The sequence below is a fragment of the Microtus oregoni genome, unplaced genomic scaffold, assembly GCF_018167655.1.
Source record: "Microtus oregoni isolate MIOR12 unplaced genomic scaffold, Mior012 000018F_ref0000195, whole genome shotgun sequence".
NCBI lineage: Eukaryota > Metazoa > Chordata > Mammalia > Rodentia > Cricetidae > Microtus > Microtus oregoni.
Genome location: NW_024543077.1, coordinates 21,629,409 through 21,645,893, shown reverse-complemented (window position 1 = coordinate 21,645,893; position 16,485 = coordinate 21,629,409). Strand labels below are relative to the sequence as shown.

At 36.8% G+C, this 16,485-nt stretch overlaps 1 protein-coding gene and 1 pseudogene across 1 annotated transcript; both read right to left on the bottom strand.

The window, feature by feature from the left end:
- Positions 1 to 2,324: 2,324 nt before the first annotated feature.
- On the bottom strand, positions 2,325 to 9,887 carry LOC121458680 (annotated as a pseudogene).
- A 151-nt stretch (positions 9,888 to 10,038) lies between these two features.
- LOC121458714 (zinc finger protein 120-like) lies at positions 10,039 to 10,395 on the bottom strand (the record flags this gene model as incomplete). The annotated part of the gene is made up of 1 exon (XM_041668021.1): positions 10,039 to 10,395. A coding segment is annotated over one exon (357 nt), but the record flags the coding sequence as incomplete, so codon positions are not given.
- Between the last annotated feature and the right edge of the window lie 6,090 nt (positions 10,396 to 16,485).

Genomic DNA, 16,485 nt, shown 5'->3' with positions numbered 1-16,485 from the left:
ATTTTATACGCTCAGGGATCATTTTGAAAGAAAAAAAAGAGGGATGATGGGATAATAGATTTGTAATTGTGAGTTACTGTTTTTAGACAAATACATTGCTATAGATTCTTGTATATTGATACAAAGTTAAATTATATTGACTATTGTACGCATGCATGTTTCTACCTCTGTTTAAAACATTTTTTTATGTATTGACATATATTGTATTGATATATATATATATGTATTGTATATATTTACCATATTGCAGTGTACATTTCTACCTCTGATTAAGATACTTATATAATGATTGTGTATTGATATATATTTACCTACTGCAATGTTTATTTGTACATTGTTTATATTTGGAGGTCATTGTCCTCATTTGTTTCACAGTCGTTTATTGTCTTAGTCTTTAAGTTAGATAGATATTGAGAATTATATAGACTAATAGTCATCTAAGTTTGTCATTTATAATAGACTAATCAGGTTCTTTAGATATATAGAGATTATACTCAGTATAGATAGATAATCTTCAACTTCTTCAAAGAGCTGTAGAAAATGGCCTTTAATCTAACTCAGAGTTTTGTGGTAGTGAGACACAATTGCTCCTGGCAACACCACTCTATTCCCGAGAGAATGTTGAGCACCAAAGACACTCCACCTGGAGCCTTTCTTTTTGGCAGAACTGGCGTTCGGGCAAAGAAATGCCCATACCTCAACAACTGACAAAGATACAGAGCATGCATCAATGGATAAAACAGGACTGTCATATCCTGCCAAGACAGGGTAAGATAGTTTTGAAAAGTTGCTTGCCTTAGAAAATGGTATGTCAGTTATGTTAGGCCTTAGCCAAAGTTGGTTGCTTTAACGCTGCTAATGTGACTTTGGGTGATTGCCCAGGTAGCTAGTTGTCTCTGTAATTTGTTGCATGTTTTGGAAGTTGTTTTACTGAACTTCCTAATTACCCAGGTAACATTATTTCCCTTCTCAGATCTTCGATGGGGTTGAAGACTATATAAATGTAGTTACTTTCTCTCATGACTTGGCCAAGTTATTTATTGTACAAGACCTAAGCTAGTTAGAATAGGATATTTGTACTTATTGTATATAATTTCATAGTAGGTTTAGAACTCTCTTATTTAAACAAAAGGGGGAGGTGTTGCGGGAGGTCCTCCCACTCCTCCAGCCTATCACCGCTGAGGTACCAGCCCACTGGGGCGTGGTTTCTCTCCCTTTAAAAAAGCGGCCACTTCCCTCTTCTCTCTCTCTTCACTTCCTGCTCCGCCTGCGACTAGACTCCTTTCCTGGTTGCGAAGAGGGCTGTTGCCTGGGACAGTGATCTGTAAGTTTTTTCCCCTTTAAATAAATACCACCCTAATAATCATAACCCCAAATTGGTGTGGCATTGTTTGTGACTTACGCCTTCACACAGGTAGTTTTTAAACATAAACCCAAGAAAACTAGCCTACAAACCACAATCCCAAAGAAATTACCCAAAAATGAGGACACTAAAAGAGACTTACACAGATCTAATCTACAGGAGAAGTAGAGAAAGACTGAATCTCCTGACCAAATTTAGATCAAGGTCCCATTGTGGACCTTGTGGGAAGGCTAAAGGGGGTAGGGAAGAGGCAGGGAGGAGAATAGAGAGAAATGTTGAATTCAATAAAAATCAATAAAAAATACATTCCTAAAAATGCCATCTGGCCATAAACAATATTAGAAACCAAAGATACAGGAGGGAGATAATGAGAGGAGAAAACAGTTTTGAGCCTAAAGGGAAAGAAAGTTCAAGTGTTCTTGAATGAGTGCTGATAATAACTGCCTCACAAGAAGAACACAAGAGTTTGTGGGGTAGGGAGTTTAGGGAAGATCGAAACTCACATTTGTCAGTTGTGTGTGACTGAAAGTCTGGGAGAAGGCTAGGAACTAGGCAGGCAGTCAGGCAGGCAGCTGTGAGGTCCTGCTGATGAACATCTTTTTGAGAGCAGTGAGAAGCCATTTGTGACTGTCAGTCAGGAAATGATGCACTCTTAAGTAGTACTTAAAATGGTACTCCCAGTGCCCACTGAGGACACATTAAGAAGGAAATACTAATGTCTAGTATCTATTTATTTTCTTGGTACTGGTCACACTATGTAGCACAGGATGACATTAATTTAACCATCAATCTGCTTTAGCCCCACACATGCTGGTATTATAGTTGTGAATGAAGGAACCTAGCGAAGGCTGAAGTCTTGAGATTAGATCACATTAAAATGCTGGACACTAGCTCAGACAAGTTCAGGACAGGAGAAAACTGGGGAGTCAGACTGACAGACTTAGTGAGACAGACTGTGTCTCTACAGTGGAGGTCCCCATAGTTCTATAATCTGCTCTGCATTGGTATTGGCATTTGATGACACAAACAGAAAGTCAAGATCCCTATCTTTGCAGATCACTTCCTGCTTGATGGGTGTGAAGTCCACAATGAAGAGGACTGTAAAGACCATGTTAGAGATATAACCATTTGTGTTCATAGGTTTCATGTACATGAAACATGATGATACTATAGAAAAATAGGACCACAGCAAGGTGCTCCAAGCAGGTGGAAAAGCATTTGCAGGGCCTGCTGGCTGAGAGCACCTTTAGGAAGGTGACCAGGATTGGCATGTCAGAAAGGCTAATGAGGTACTTGAGTAGAGGTAACAGAAGGATGGCATCCACAAGGACAAAGTCATTTTTAACTGATATGTCACCACAGGCCAGCTTCAGCACACCCAGGACCTTGCAGGTGAACTTTCTAAATACTTGGTGGCCATACAATGACAGTCTCATGGCAATGACTGTTTCTGTCAACTACCTGATGACATAGAATACCCAGACGGCTCTTGGAGGCATTGAGAAAAAGCTGTGGCTCATGTGCACAGGTACCTGAGTTGCTGACAAATAGCAAGGTAGTAATCACAGGCTGTGATGACAAGCAGCAGGCATTCTGTGGAGCCTGTGGAAAGTCTCAGATGCATCTGGATGTCACAGCCATCAGAGAGATGGTCTTCTGGGATGAGAGTAGGTGGAACAGCATCAGAGGCACAAAAGTAGATGTGTAGCAGATTGTCTAAATGGAAATATTACTCAGAAATTGTATATGGTGTGTGTAGGCAGGGATCAAACATACACACAGTCATGAAGGCAGTGTTCGGAGCAGGGTCACCAGGTTCATAACTGAGCACAGAGGAAAGAATAGATCTTCCAGGGATGAGTAGTCAGAAAATTCCTTCAAGATAAATGCAGAGACTTTTGTCCTGCTTCTGGTCTACATAATGCAGAGTTATGCCTGGATACACAGTAGAGTGGAAGGAGAGAGCATGCAGTGTTTTGAGAACACAAAAAATTTTAAGGTCTTTTCCAACATGGATACACATTCTGTGACTTGAAGACAGTCTCCTCATCTTCTGTAGGTTACATCGCATCCATGTGACTAGTGAGGATAACATCCCTAAGAGGGGGGCTGGAGAGATGGCTCAGCGGTTAAGAGCATTGCCTGCTCTTCCAAAGGTCCTGAGTTCAATTCCCAGCAACCACATGGTGGCTCACAACCATCTGGAATGAGGTCTGGTGCCCTCTTCTGGCCTGCAGGCATACACACAGACAGAATATTGGATACATAATAAATAAATAAATAAATTAAAAAAAAACATCCCTAAGAGGGTATTTATGGAAGTATCAATAGGCAGAATCACAGAGAGCCAAAGCTGAATGAGAAATAAAGGTCTTTACTGTAGGATTCTTAAAACGTTTCAATGGCTAATGTTTATTGGAAGCTCTCCAAAAGCAATGTAGACTATGCACTTCCAAACTTACCTGAAGTTACATCCACTTCACCTCTTATCCTATCACAGAGAAGTGACCTGAAAACAGCATTTGAGAGCTGGTAGCCTGGATAAGAGGTCCTAAAACTTACACACATACTGGAATTATTTGGAAGACTGTCAAAACACAGTGTGTGTTCCTTCCAGAGTTTCTGGCTTAGGGCAGATGTGTGCTGTTGCTGCTTTGATGGCATAGGAATGAATGTCTCTAAAGGTCCTGCTGACTTTGCTGCAGCCTCTAAGCCATGGCTTGCACTGTTCTCACTATCTGGAATATTTTCATTTTTTCCTCACCTGTAGTAGCTGATCTGTCTCTTCTGGTTCTGTTTGTCACACTGTATGCTTTATATCTCAGGAAGGGGGCAGATACTGACCTGTAAACCTGTGAGGAGGAACACCCCCAGAGAGATAATCTGTTAGGTGCTTTGTATGGGCTACAGCTTTATAAGATGTCCTTTTGTGTTTCCATCTCTACTTAAGAATCAGAAATGGTTTTAGAATTAGACAATGTCTATCCTTCTCTAAATCCAAGCATGATGTTAAAAGAAAAATTCAAAACTCTGTCTCATGTCAACAGTCTTCTGGTATGGAACAGAAAGAAGATCAATTTTGAAGGAATATTTTACTTTCCTTCATGCCCATTTTGTCTTTATCTTATCTTTCAATGAATATATGTCTACATGAATAATGCTTACATTTTCATCAAAGAACAGCTTCCAAGAAGAAGACATTGGGGACCCACAATGTCTCTACCTGGTTGATATGACGGCATGATGCTGATAGCACTACGAGACCAATTTATGGGTACAAGCTGCAGATATGGTGCACCTTCTTACAATGTTCTGGCCAGAATTCCAAATAAGAAATTCAGAAAAACCCTATCAAATACTCAGAAACCATTTGCAATTATCCAAAACAGCCATCTTGAAATTTAACCATCATTTTGCGTTTATAATATCCCATAGAAATAACATCGTCCCTGGAAGCAATTCTAGAAGATGCCATTCTCTCTCCCAACAAAGTTTGTCGTCACAGTCAGGAACAACATTTACGAGTTGATTATTACTAATATAGGATTGTCAGGAGCCATTTCAGGCTTCTCCTTTCTCACAGGGCATTGAAGTAAAAATCTTGAGACAGAAAACTTAAAGTTAGCCAAATCATTATGTGCTGATCGTGGAGACTCAAGCTCTGGAAAGTACCACAAAGTGTCTTCAGGGCTTGCTGCTATCACTAACAGCAGGTGTTCTAGCCACTGACCTTGCAACTGCCCTGCTTAGCTCTCAAACTGCCCCACTTAGTTGCCTAGCTACCAAGCCCCTCCTTCCCTTCCCCCTTTCCTGAGTTCCCCCTGCCCGAGTACCTTTCTGAGGAGTATTTAAGGCATGAAACTTGCTTCAATAAACGGATGCCTTGACAAAATACTGCTTGGCATCCGTTTCTCTTTCCTCCCAAGTCTTTCAGATAGTGCCTCTTCAAGACCCTGGAGTAACTTAGGACCTGCTGGGTGGGTCATAGGATTGGGTGAAATGATGTACACCCAGAGATCTCAAAATGAGCGAAAATGGAATTGGATAATAGGTAGATTACTTACTCCTACTAATAAGTTTGTAATAGAAGGAATACTTGTGAAATATTTTTTATGGATTTACATTGGTATACTTTTGTATATTGACACAAATTCGAATTATATTTATTATATAGACTGTTTTGATTTTTGTTTAGAATATTTGTAACAACTATATAAGGTTATTATGTCAGATTGTATAAATGTATGATTCTACCTGTTTAAAACATATTTTTATTGATGCAATTTTATGATATATTTATCATATTGCATTATATTACTCTACCTCTGATCAAGATTTTTATACATTGTTTACATTTTGAAGTCATTGTCCTGCTTTACTGCATAGTTCTTTAAAGATTGTTTTATATTCTGATATGAAGTCTTATTCTTCAACACTGTGATGAGACTTTGGTTGATTGGTCAGTCAGTTGTCTGTCAACTACTACACTTTTTGGAAGCTGCTAGACTGCACTACCTGCCTACTCAAGTAATATTATTGCTCTTCTCAGGTCTTTGATGGGGTTGAAGATGAGATAATCATACTTACCATCCTCTTATGATCTAGTTAAGCCATTTCTACTACAACATGGACTCCTTAGGATAAAATGCTTATCAAACCATTAGGATGTATTCCTTCCTTAATATTGATTATGCTTATTGTAATTCTAACTTTAATTTTGACATCTTGTGTACAGAGTTTTGTATAGGGTTTGGAATTTCGTATTAAGTTAAATGGGTAGGTGCTGTGAGAGCTCCTTCAGTCAACAGCTTTAAAATATCAATGCACTTGGGCATGGTCTCTTACAGTATGAATGAATCTATAAAGGGTATAGTTGCTCTCTTGAATCCAGTTCTTGATTCTGGATGCTAGCTATATTGTATATGAGATCCATTGCTCTGTAGGTGCTCATCTGACCTATAAAAGCCCAAGGTATTCTTACACTCTAACTTGGTGTTTTCAGAAGTCAAAGATTCAATTAGTACTCACATAGTTCAGGGTCTGTCACTCTGACTTGTACAGCCTTCAAAATTCATCATTAAAACATGAACTCAGTGTTACATGATGAACTTAGAATGAATGCAGCTACATTAGGTAAAATCAAGCACTTCCGTCTCAAATGTTTCATGTGTGATTATTGGTTTGGGAAGATTGGGAGATATGGTATAAATCTTTAATTTTCTTTTGGAAAATGTGTGGATTGTTTTTAATTAAATATCATAAATCAGTCTGCCTTAGCAAGAGGAAGTATTTCATTCAGCTACAAAACTAAGAAAAGTTCCATATTTCAGCTATTCATTTTATACTATCACTTTGTTTAATTCACCCACAAACGGCTGTGAATCAAGGATTTTTTAATTGTTTTTTATTCAACTATATTTATCCACTATTCACCCTTCCTCCCCCATCCCATTGTCCCATGATTCACATGTTCCAAATTTACTAAGATCTTGTCTTTCTCTATGTCCTATATAGAATAGATTTATGTATGTCTCTGTTTGTTTCCTCTTTGTTGTATATGTTCTGGGCATTGTGAATTGTAGGCTGACTGTCCCCTGTTTTTTTATTTGAAAAGCCACTTAGGAGTGAGTACATATATTTTTTCTTTCTGGTTCTGGGTTAACTCACTCTTTTATGATGTTTTCAAGGTCCATAAATTTGCACATAAATTTCAAGATGTAATTGTTTTTATCCACTCTGTAGTACTCTACTGTGTAAGTATACCACAATTTCTTTTTCCATTCTTCTGAGGAGGGGTTGTTTTCAGGTTCTGGCTCTGACAATATTGCTGTGAACACAGTTGAGCATTTGTCCTTGTGGTATGATTAAGCATCCATTGAGTACATATCCAAAGGGCATGACTGGGTTTTATGATAAGTTGTTTCCTAATTTTCTTTCATTTTTTTTAATTTTTGGTTTTCTAAGACATGGTTTCTCTTGAGCTTTGGAGCCTGTCCTGGAACTAGCTCTTGTAGACCTGGTTGGCCTTGAAGTCACAGAGATCTATCTCTGGCTCCCAATGTGCAGGGATTAAAGCCATGCCTCACAACCCGGCAGGTGACTTTCTAATTTACGGAATAACCATACTGATATCCAAAGTAGCTGACTCAGTTTGTAACCCCATCAAAAATGCAGGAGTGTTCCCTTAACTCCACATCCTCTCCAGCTTAAGTTGTCATCAGTGTTTTGATCATGCCTATTGTTACAGATGTAAGAGGGAATCTCAAATTTGTTTAGATTTTCATTTCTCTAATGACTAAGGAGTTTGGAAATTTCCTTAAGTGTCTCTCAGTCATTTTAGATTCATATGTTAAAAGATTTTTTTTAGGTCTGTACTCCATTTTTATTGGAGTACTCCATTTTTTATTTGATGATCAATTATTTAAGTTCTTTGTATGTTCTAAAGATCAGTCTTCTATCCAATGTGGTTTAGGTGAATATCTTTTCCCATACTACAGGCTGCCTTTTTTTTGTATTGTTGATCATGTCCTTTGTTTTACAGAAACTTTTGCTTCAGGAAAGCTCATTTATAATTTTTCTCAGTGTCTGTGATGCCTGGGGTTATAATTTGAAAGTGGTCCTCTTTACCAATGTGTTCAAGTGTACTTCCAACATTCTGGTTTTTTTTTTTTTTTTTTTTTTTTGTTTTTCGAGACAGGGTTTCTCTGTAGCTTTGGAGCCTGTCCTGGCACTAGCTCTTGTAGACCAGGCTGGCCTTGAACTCACAGAGATCCGCCTGCCTCTGCCTCCCGAGTGCTGGGATTAACCAACATTCTGTTTTATGTAGTTCGGTGTGTTTGTCTTTATGTTGTAGTCTTTGATCCATTGGGACTTGAGTTTTGTTCATGATGATAGATGTGGATCTACTTTCATTCTTCCCCACATTGATATTCAGTGATGCCATCACCATTTGTAAATATGTTTTCTCCATTTTATATTTTTTGGTGTTTTGTCAAAAATCAGGTGTAGTAGGTGAGTGGAGTGATGTCTGGGTCTTAAAATCAGTTCCATTAGTCCTCCTATCTGTTTTTGTGCCAACACCAGGCTCTCTTCAGTACTGCAGCTCTGCAGTCATCTAAAGAAGTCAGGGAATGTGATGCCTGCAGAAATTATTTTTTATGTAGGATTGTTTTGGTTATCCCGCATTTTTTTGGCTTTTATATATGAAGTTGGGTGTTTTTATTTTGAGATCTGTGAAGAATTTTTCTGATATTTACATGGGAATGGTAGTGAGCCTGTAGATTGCTATGTTGATTTCTACCTAACAAGGGCAAAGGACATCTTCCCATTTTCTGGTGTCTTCTTCAAAGATTTAATGTTCTTTTCCAACAGTCCTTTCACTTCTTTAGTTGGTAATTCCATAATATTTTATATTATTTGTGGCTACTGTTAAGAGTGATGTTTCCATCATTTATTACTTCAAACCATCTTTCCTTTTCAGAAAATATTCCTTGTAACCACATTCTATCTACCTTCCTGATGACCACTCCCAATCTTCTGATAACTATAATTATATTCCCAACTTCTAAGGATACTTTTATACAAAACCTACAAGTAAGCGTATGAGTGATTTGACTCTTGATGCCTCTCATATTTCAGTTAATGATATCCTTTGAGCTTAAAAACATTGTTGAAACTTTTAGGATTTTATGGTTCTGGTTTGAGAGCCAAGTTGTGTTTCTTTCACTGGGCCTTTTAATGTTTTGGCTGTTTTCAGGGAGATGTTGTTTCATTATCTAGTTCTGGATTCAGAGACAAAGTTCTTTCCTTTGGCTCTAGTTTTAAGACCAAAGTTGGAATACCCTTCCTGTAACTGAAAAGGATTTATCCATTACTTTGCTGGTTCAAACTAAAATAAAGAGAGTTATAATGATGCATGAACAAATTGTTGACATTTTCAAACTTTTTTCTACACAATAACTGATTTTTGTTAACTGACTGTAAGTGGCTTGACATCTAAAAGAACAATTTAAAAGAAGCACCCAGCTTTTTCATCAGGTCCAAAAGATTATGATAATATGCACAAGCTTTCTCAGATGACTACACACTAAGTCTTACTCTTATATAAAACACAAAACATTATGACACTGAATTCATTTATAGTTTCACTACAGTATGATTTTTTTCTCATATTTTTGAAAAGTATCCAAATTATCTTCAGGGTTTCTCTACAGAAGGGCTCATATTATGTATTTGGAGATAATTGTGAAAAAGAATTTACCACATTCCATTCACAGGTATCTCTAGAGTATGTTACATTTTAAGCTTTTGAAGAGTACAGGGGTCTGCAAAGGCCTTATCACACTGATATCATTCATAGGGTTTCTCTCCAGTATATGTCCTTCTATACATTTGAGAGCACCATGTTGAGCAAAGGCCTTAACACACTGATTACATTCATAGAGTTTCTATCCAGTATGTGCTCTTTTATGCCTTTGAAGATGACTGAGAAGGGCAAAGGCCTTACCACACTGGGTATATTCATAGGGTTCCTCTCAAGTATGTGTTCTTTTATGGCTTTGAAAATTACTGTGGTGTGCAAAGGCCTTACCACACTGATTACATTCATGAGGTTTCTCTCCAGTATGTGTTCTTTTATGCCTTTTAAGAACACTGTGACATGCAAAGGCCTTACCACACTGATTACAATCATAGGGTTTCTCTCCAGTATGTGTTCTTTTATGCCTTTGAAGATGACTGAGACGTGTAAAGGCCTTACCACACTGATTACATTCATAGGGTTTCTCTCCAGTATGTGTTCTTTTATGTGTTTGAAGAACACTGTTTTGAGAAAAGGCCTTACCACACTGATTACATTCATAGGGTTTCTCTCCAGTATGTGTTCTTTTATGGCTTTGAAGGTGACTGTGTTGTGCAAAGGCCTTACCACACTGATTACAATCATAGGGTTTCTCTCCAGTATGTGTTCTTTTATGCATTTGAAGATGATTATGTCGTGTAAAGGCCTTACCACACTGATTACAATCATAAGGTTTCTCTCCATTATGTGTTCTTTTATGTCTTTGAAGACCACTGTGCCATGCAAAGGCCTTACCACACTGATTACATTCATAGCGTTTCTCTCCAGTATGTGTTCTTTTATGGCTTTGAATATTACTGTAGTGTGCAAAGGCCTTACCACACCGATTATATTCAAATGTTTTCTCTCCAGTTCGTGTTCTTCTACGCAATTGAAGATGAATATGACGTGCAAAGGCCTTACCACACTGATTATATTCATATGGTTTTTCTCCCGTTTGTATTCTTTTATGTGTTTGAAAAACAGTACATTGAGTAATGTCTTTACCACACTGATTATATTCATAGGGTGTCTCTCTAGTATATATTCTTTTAATCTTTTGAAGATGGCTCTGATCAGCAAAGACCTTACCATGCAGATTACATTCATATGTTTTCTCTCCAGTATGTTTTCGTTTATGACTTTGATGAGTTACATACAGAAAGTCTTTATTATCTTGAACATATTCATAGGGTTTCTCTCCACTGTGTGTTCTCTTATGCATTTCACGATGATTGTGACAAGAAAAGACTTCATCACATTGCTTAATTTCACAGCATTTTTCTCCGCTATGTGTTTTTTCATTCCTTAGAAGATGAGTGTTATAAGACAAGACTTTACCACAGTGAGAATATACTGAAAACTTTTCTCCAGTTTGATTTCTTTCAATCCTGCAAGCAAAATTTACACATGTAAAAGCTTTACCACATTCAATGCAGTTGTACCTTATACCTATATGAATTAACTTCATATTTTTTCAAATTGTAAAAAGGAATCTAATATCAAGGTTTTATAGCTTTGTTTAAAATCATGTTTTGTTCTCTCATTGGGGGTCATTTTACATCTAGAAAAAATTTTTGTGATGATAAATTCCATTGTGTCATGGTTTACCTTTTCATCTATAACACTACCTATATTTTTCTAGGGTATTTTTTACATTTTTGAAGAGAACTGCATATACTGAGTGCTTTACCTGTTGTAATAAGAGTGGCGGGCTACGTTCCTGGCACCCACCCACTCATATTATGACAGAGTGGCTCTCTAACGTGATGGACTACATCCACTTTAAAAACCTGAGAGGTCTTTAGAAAAGGGAGAGAGTTTAATACAGCTTTGGCTTTTTGTGGGTGGCTTGCCACAAAGAAGTTTTCCTGACTCAGCAGCAGGAAAAAACTGGCTGTTTTAAAATGCCGGCTTTCTGGGCTGTGCCGCCATCACCATATCTGTCTGGCTCCTGCTGGAGACAGAGCTTTTGAATGGAGCATTTGGAGTAAAGTGGTACACCTCGCTTGATGGCGATGTGGACTGCCATGTGCCTGGAACTGTGAGTGGCTCAGGGGCACCAAATGGCTCTGAGGCAGGAGAGGCTCAGCTCAACCATGCTGAACTATGCTGGTCTCAGCAGGAACTACCGTAATTACCATAATAATAGCATTTATTATGGTAATAGCATTTATTATGCTTAACATTTTAAGAAATGCTCCTGGATAGTAAAAAAAAAATTACAGATTCACAATAAAACAGATTCAGACATAAAAGACCACTAAATGAGTCACAGTGTTGGATGAATGTACGTAGGCTTGGGAGAGAGAAGAAAAAGAATATAAAGAATAAAGTTAATGTCTTTAAAAAAAGGGTAAAGTCTTTAAAGAGACAGAATAAAGTAAACTGATAGAGTAAAAATAAGACACATAAAAATGGAAAATTCACAGTGAGTCTGGATTCTTTGTATTATTGTGCTTTCTTTAAAATTTTTGACTGTACAGGAGCTAAGTACAGAGAGACATTTTATTACATGGGCTACCAAGCTGAACCAGAATGGATTTCATAAGGGTATTATGACTTCAGAATTTTGGTTTAAGGATATGATGCTTTGGAAAGGAGTTTCTTCTTTTGTTTTCACAGAGGATGAGACCCTGTGGATTGTGTCTATCCCAATATGGTATGATCATGCCCTCCTGAGAGGTTGCTGTGAACACCTTCAGAAAATTACTTCACTCAACTGCCGACTGAGATGAACCTAGCAGACAGGTTATCCCATAAAAGACCTGAATAACAGCACCCCCATTCAGCAGGAAGCAGTTTGGAGAGAAAAAAACTGTGCCCATGTTCCCAAATATTGTTTATAAATGTTCTTTTACATTTAAAGGGGGATATGATATAGGTATGAATAATTTGCATTGGTGTGGATTTTAAGGTCAATTTTGTTATACGTATATGTATTTCAGTATCTTGATTAAGGTATTGTGATTGTGTAGTTCATTTTTAAAATGTAATGTATAATTAGGAAATACAGGTTGTTGATGGATAATCATAAATATTAGTCAAGCTTGTAGTCATGTTAGTTAGATATTCAGGTTATATATAGAGATATATTTCAGTTAGATAGGTATTCTTTATATCTTTTAAAGACTGCAGAATAAGAATATGGCATTTAAATGTTTTAATCCCTTAGGGCTTTTCATGACAATGAGACACATCTGCTCCTGGCAGCATCAAGCTACTTCAAGAGGAAGATGGGCATCGAAGAGGCTCCTTATGGAGTTTGATAGCCATTTGGGCAAGAAACTGCTCTTGCCTGGACTGTTGCATAAACTGGACACAAAGAACCCGCAGAGAAAGGACAGCTGAACTTGCCTAAAGGCAAGATGTTCTTTCAGGGTTCCTGATTCATGAAAGAGTCTGCAAGACATTCTGCAGGACACAGCAGAAAGTGACTGAACTGTCTTTGAAATTTCCTGCTTCATGGAAATGTCTGCTGAACACTATGGGTCTGAAGGCCGAAGACGGATGCCCCAACGAAACAAAAGAACTTTGGGTGACTGTACAGGGAGCAAGATGTCTCTGTCATTTCTAGAGTTTTGGATTTCTTGTTTACTTAGGTAATATTATATCACTCTGGAGTCTTGATGGAGTTGAAGAATAAATAAATAGTTATAGTTTTCCTTAGTTATGATAAAAGATAAAATAGATATAAATATTGTAACTGTAATTCTTGCTTGATAACTGTTTTGCTATATGTAATTGTACTATGTTAAAGTTAAAGCCTTTCTTTTTTGTTTAAACAGAAAAAGGGGAAATGATGGAGGTGGGTCTTGTATCTTATCTGTTGCTTTCATTGGTTAATTAATAAAGAAACTGCCTAGGCCCATTTGATAGGCCAACCCTTAGGTGGGTGGAGTAAAGAAAACAGAATGCTGAGAGAAAGAAGCCGAGTCAGTGAGTCGCCATGATTCTCCCATCAGACACAAACACAGGTTAAGATCCTCCCTGGTAAGCCACCAGCCCAAGGTGCTACACAGAATATTAGAAATGGGTTAGATCAATATGTATGAGTTAGCAAATAAGAGGCTGGAACTAATGGGTCAGACAGTGTTTAAAAGAAAACAATTTCCGTGTAATTATTTCGGATAATGCTAGCCATGCGGGTGGCCGGGTGCCAGGAACGTAGCCCGCCACTCTTATTACAACATTTACAAACATTACTCCATTCATAATTTTACTATATTGTGAATCATTATACATTTGGTAAGTGAACTAAGACACCCAGAAGTATTTGCATAGACCTAGAACTCATGTTTGTTTGTTTGTTTTTGTTGTAATGTGAGTTTGTATTTATGTATTAACCATGATGATAGAAAATAAATTAACTTTGTATTTGTGGATCAAATTAAACATGTATACTCTACATAGGAACTACAGTTTATCTTCTTAATTGTTCTTAAGGAGAGGTATGCTAAATATTTCCATATTCCTATTCCATATTCCTATGCTCATACACTTGTGTCAAGAGTGACATATCATATATATATATGAAAAAATCATATATATATATATATATATGAAAAAAAGAATAGTGTATAAAAGATTTCCAAAATGAATCCACAAGGTTCAACTTTCAGAGACTTGAGGTATAGATATTAAGGTTTTTCCACATCACTGCCCCTTGACCCTTGACTAATCTGATTTCACTAAACTTAGCACAGTCACAAAAAGTATATGAGTGATACAAGGCTTACCATGGGCTATTGAATTAGTAGAAAGTTTTGCAGCTATACTCATCATCATTGAAATATGTATACATTTTCTGTCATGAATAGCAAGAAGCAAATGAAGCAGCAGTTCTACAACATAGCTCTCATGATGCTATGAATCAAATGGTGATATCTGTTTAGGCATTGCTACCTAGACTTTTTCTTAAATGAAGGCTTTGCAGATGCAATTCATATACAAGAAATTGAGGTATATGGATTTGTGAGAACTTAATAACCATCAATATATTTAAAGCTGTGCTTATTTACACTTTTGCTTTTGTTTTAAAGTTCCAGAACACATTACAAACTATTTAAGGGAAATTGTTATGAACTTGCCCAAGAAAATTACCTTGCATGTCTTCTAGAACATTTACAATGCTCTTTGGTGTTAAGGTCTTCCCAAAAGTATCCTAAAATACAGTACCAGAATAGAAGTTATATTATTTAAGAATGTGCAACAATTAGCTTATTATCTTAAGTGCACCTAAAAACTGTGACTGTGTTATTCACCCCATTATTCTTTCTCTAAAACAAATTACAGAACAAAATTATAAACCAAGGAAAAGTTGTCTCCATATTTTGAAACATGAAAGAAATTCATTTTCACCTATAGTAGTTAGGTTCCAGTAGGTCTCCAGCATCACATCTTTGTAGAGATTCTTCTGGGAAGGATTCAGTAAATCCCACTCTTCCTTAGTGAAGTTGATGTGCACATCATCATAGGTCACTTCCTTCAAAAATATACCATATATGAGTACAGTGTAAGTATGAGAGTGAAATGCATACTTCTTTGACAGTATAGTTTTACAATTCTGGTGTTCCCCATTCTTGTTCCATGACATAGACAGTCACTTTAGAAGGAAATTGAAAAGGAGAATCAATTCTGTTATTTCTGTGTCATTTGTATAGGATACCTCCTTATATGAGCAGTATCTATTCATGGGGAAAGAAAAAGAGAAAAGATCAACAGTATGTTGTATGCATGAGAAAATTAATGCCTACAGAAAGGAAAAAAAAGATGGGCAAACTGGGCTTATTGGTGTATTTTGCCTTTACCACAATGCTCAGCAAACAGAGGTAGGTATATTTGTTTCTGAGATGAATGCCAGTCAAGATTTAACAGAACTGCTTATCCATTTTTGGATACCATGTATTTTGTCAGAGGTTGAGGCATGAGCATGTCTTTGCCCAAAGGCTAGTTTTGACAACAAGAAAACAAGCTTTGAGTGTCTCCGGTGCTCAACATTCTCTGGAAAATAGACAATGCTACCAGTAGTAATTGTGTCTCACTTCAACAGTACCCTAGGTTATGTAAAATCCATATTTTACAGCTGTTTGAAGTGGCTGATTTACCTATCTATTCAACATTTATTCTTCATGTGTGTGAAAAACCTGATTATTCTAACTATAAGTAAGACAAACATAGATGACTATTGATCTATAATTCTAATACCTATATAACTTAAAGACTAAGACTTCATATTAGAATATTGTACAATAAACAATTGTACAACAAATGAGGACAATGGGCTCAAAATGTAACCAATGAATAGGTATCTTGATCAGTGGAAGAAATGTACATTGCAATTTGATAAATATATTTATTAATATATAAAATGTTTTAAGCATTGGTAGAAGCATGAATGCATATAATATTCAATATTTAACATTATATCAACATACAAAAATCTATATCAAAGCAATTGCCTATAAATTATAACTCACAAGAATTCACTCTATTACTTACTTATTATTAATGCATGTAAACTCACACTATCTTATTCCATCCAATTTTCCCTTTTATTTCAAAGAAATCCCTGAGCCCATAAAATTTCCCTTCCAACCCACAACCCTATACCAATTATAATCAACCCCTAAATGATGTCCCTAACCCTAGGACAAACTTTGTTGGGAGAGGGGATGTAGTCTTTTAGAATTACTTCCAGCTGTCATGGGGGCGATGTTCTTTCTATGGGATCCTGCGAAACTAAAATGATGGTTAAGTTCTAAGATTACTGTCTGGTATAACT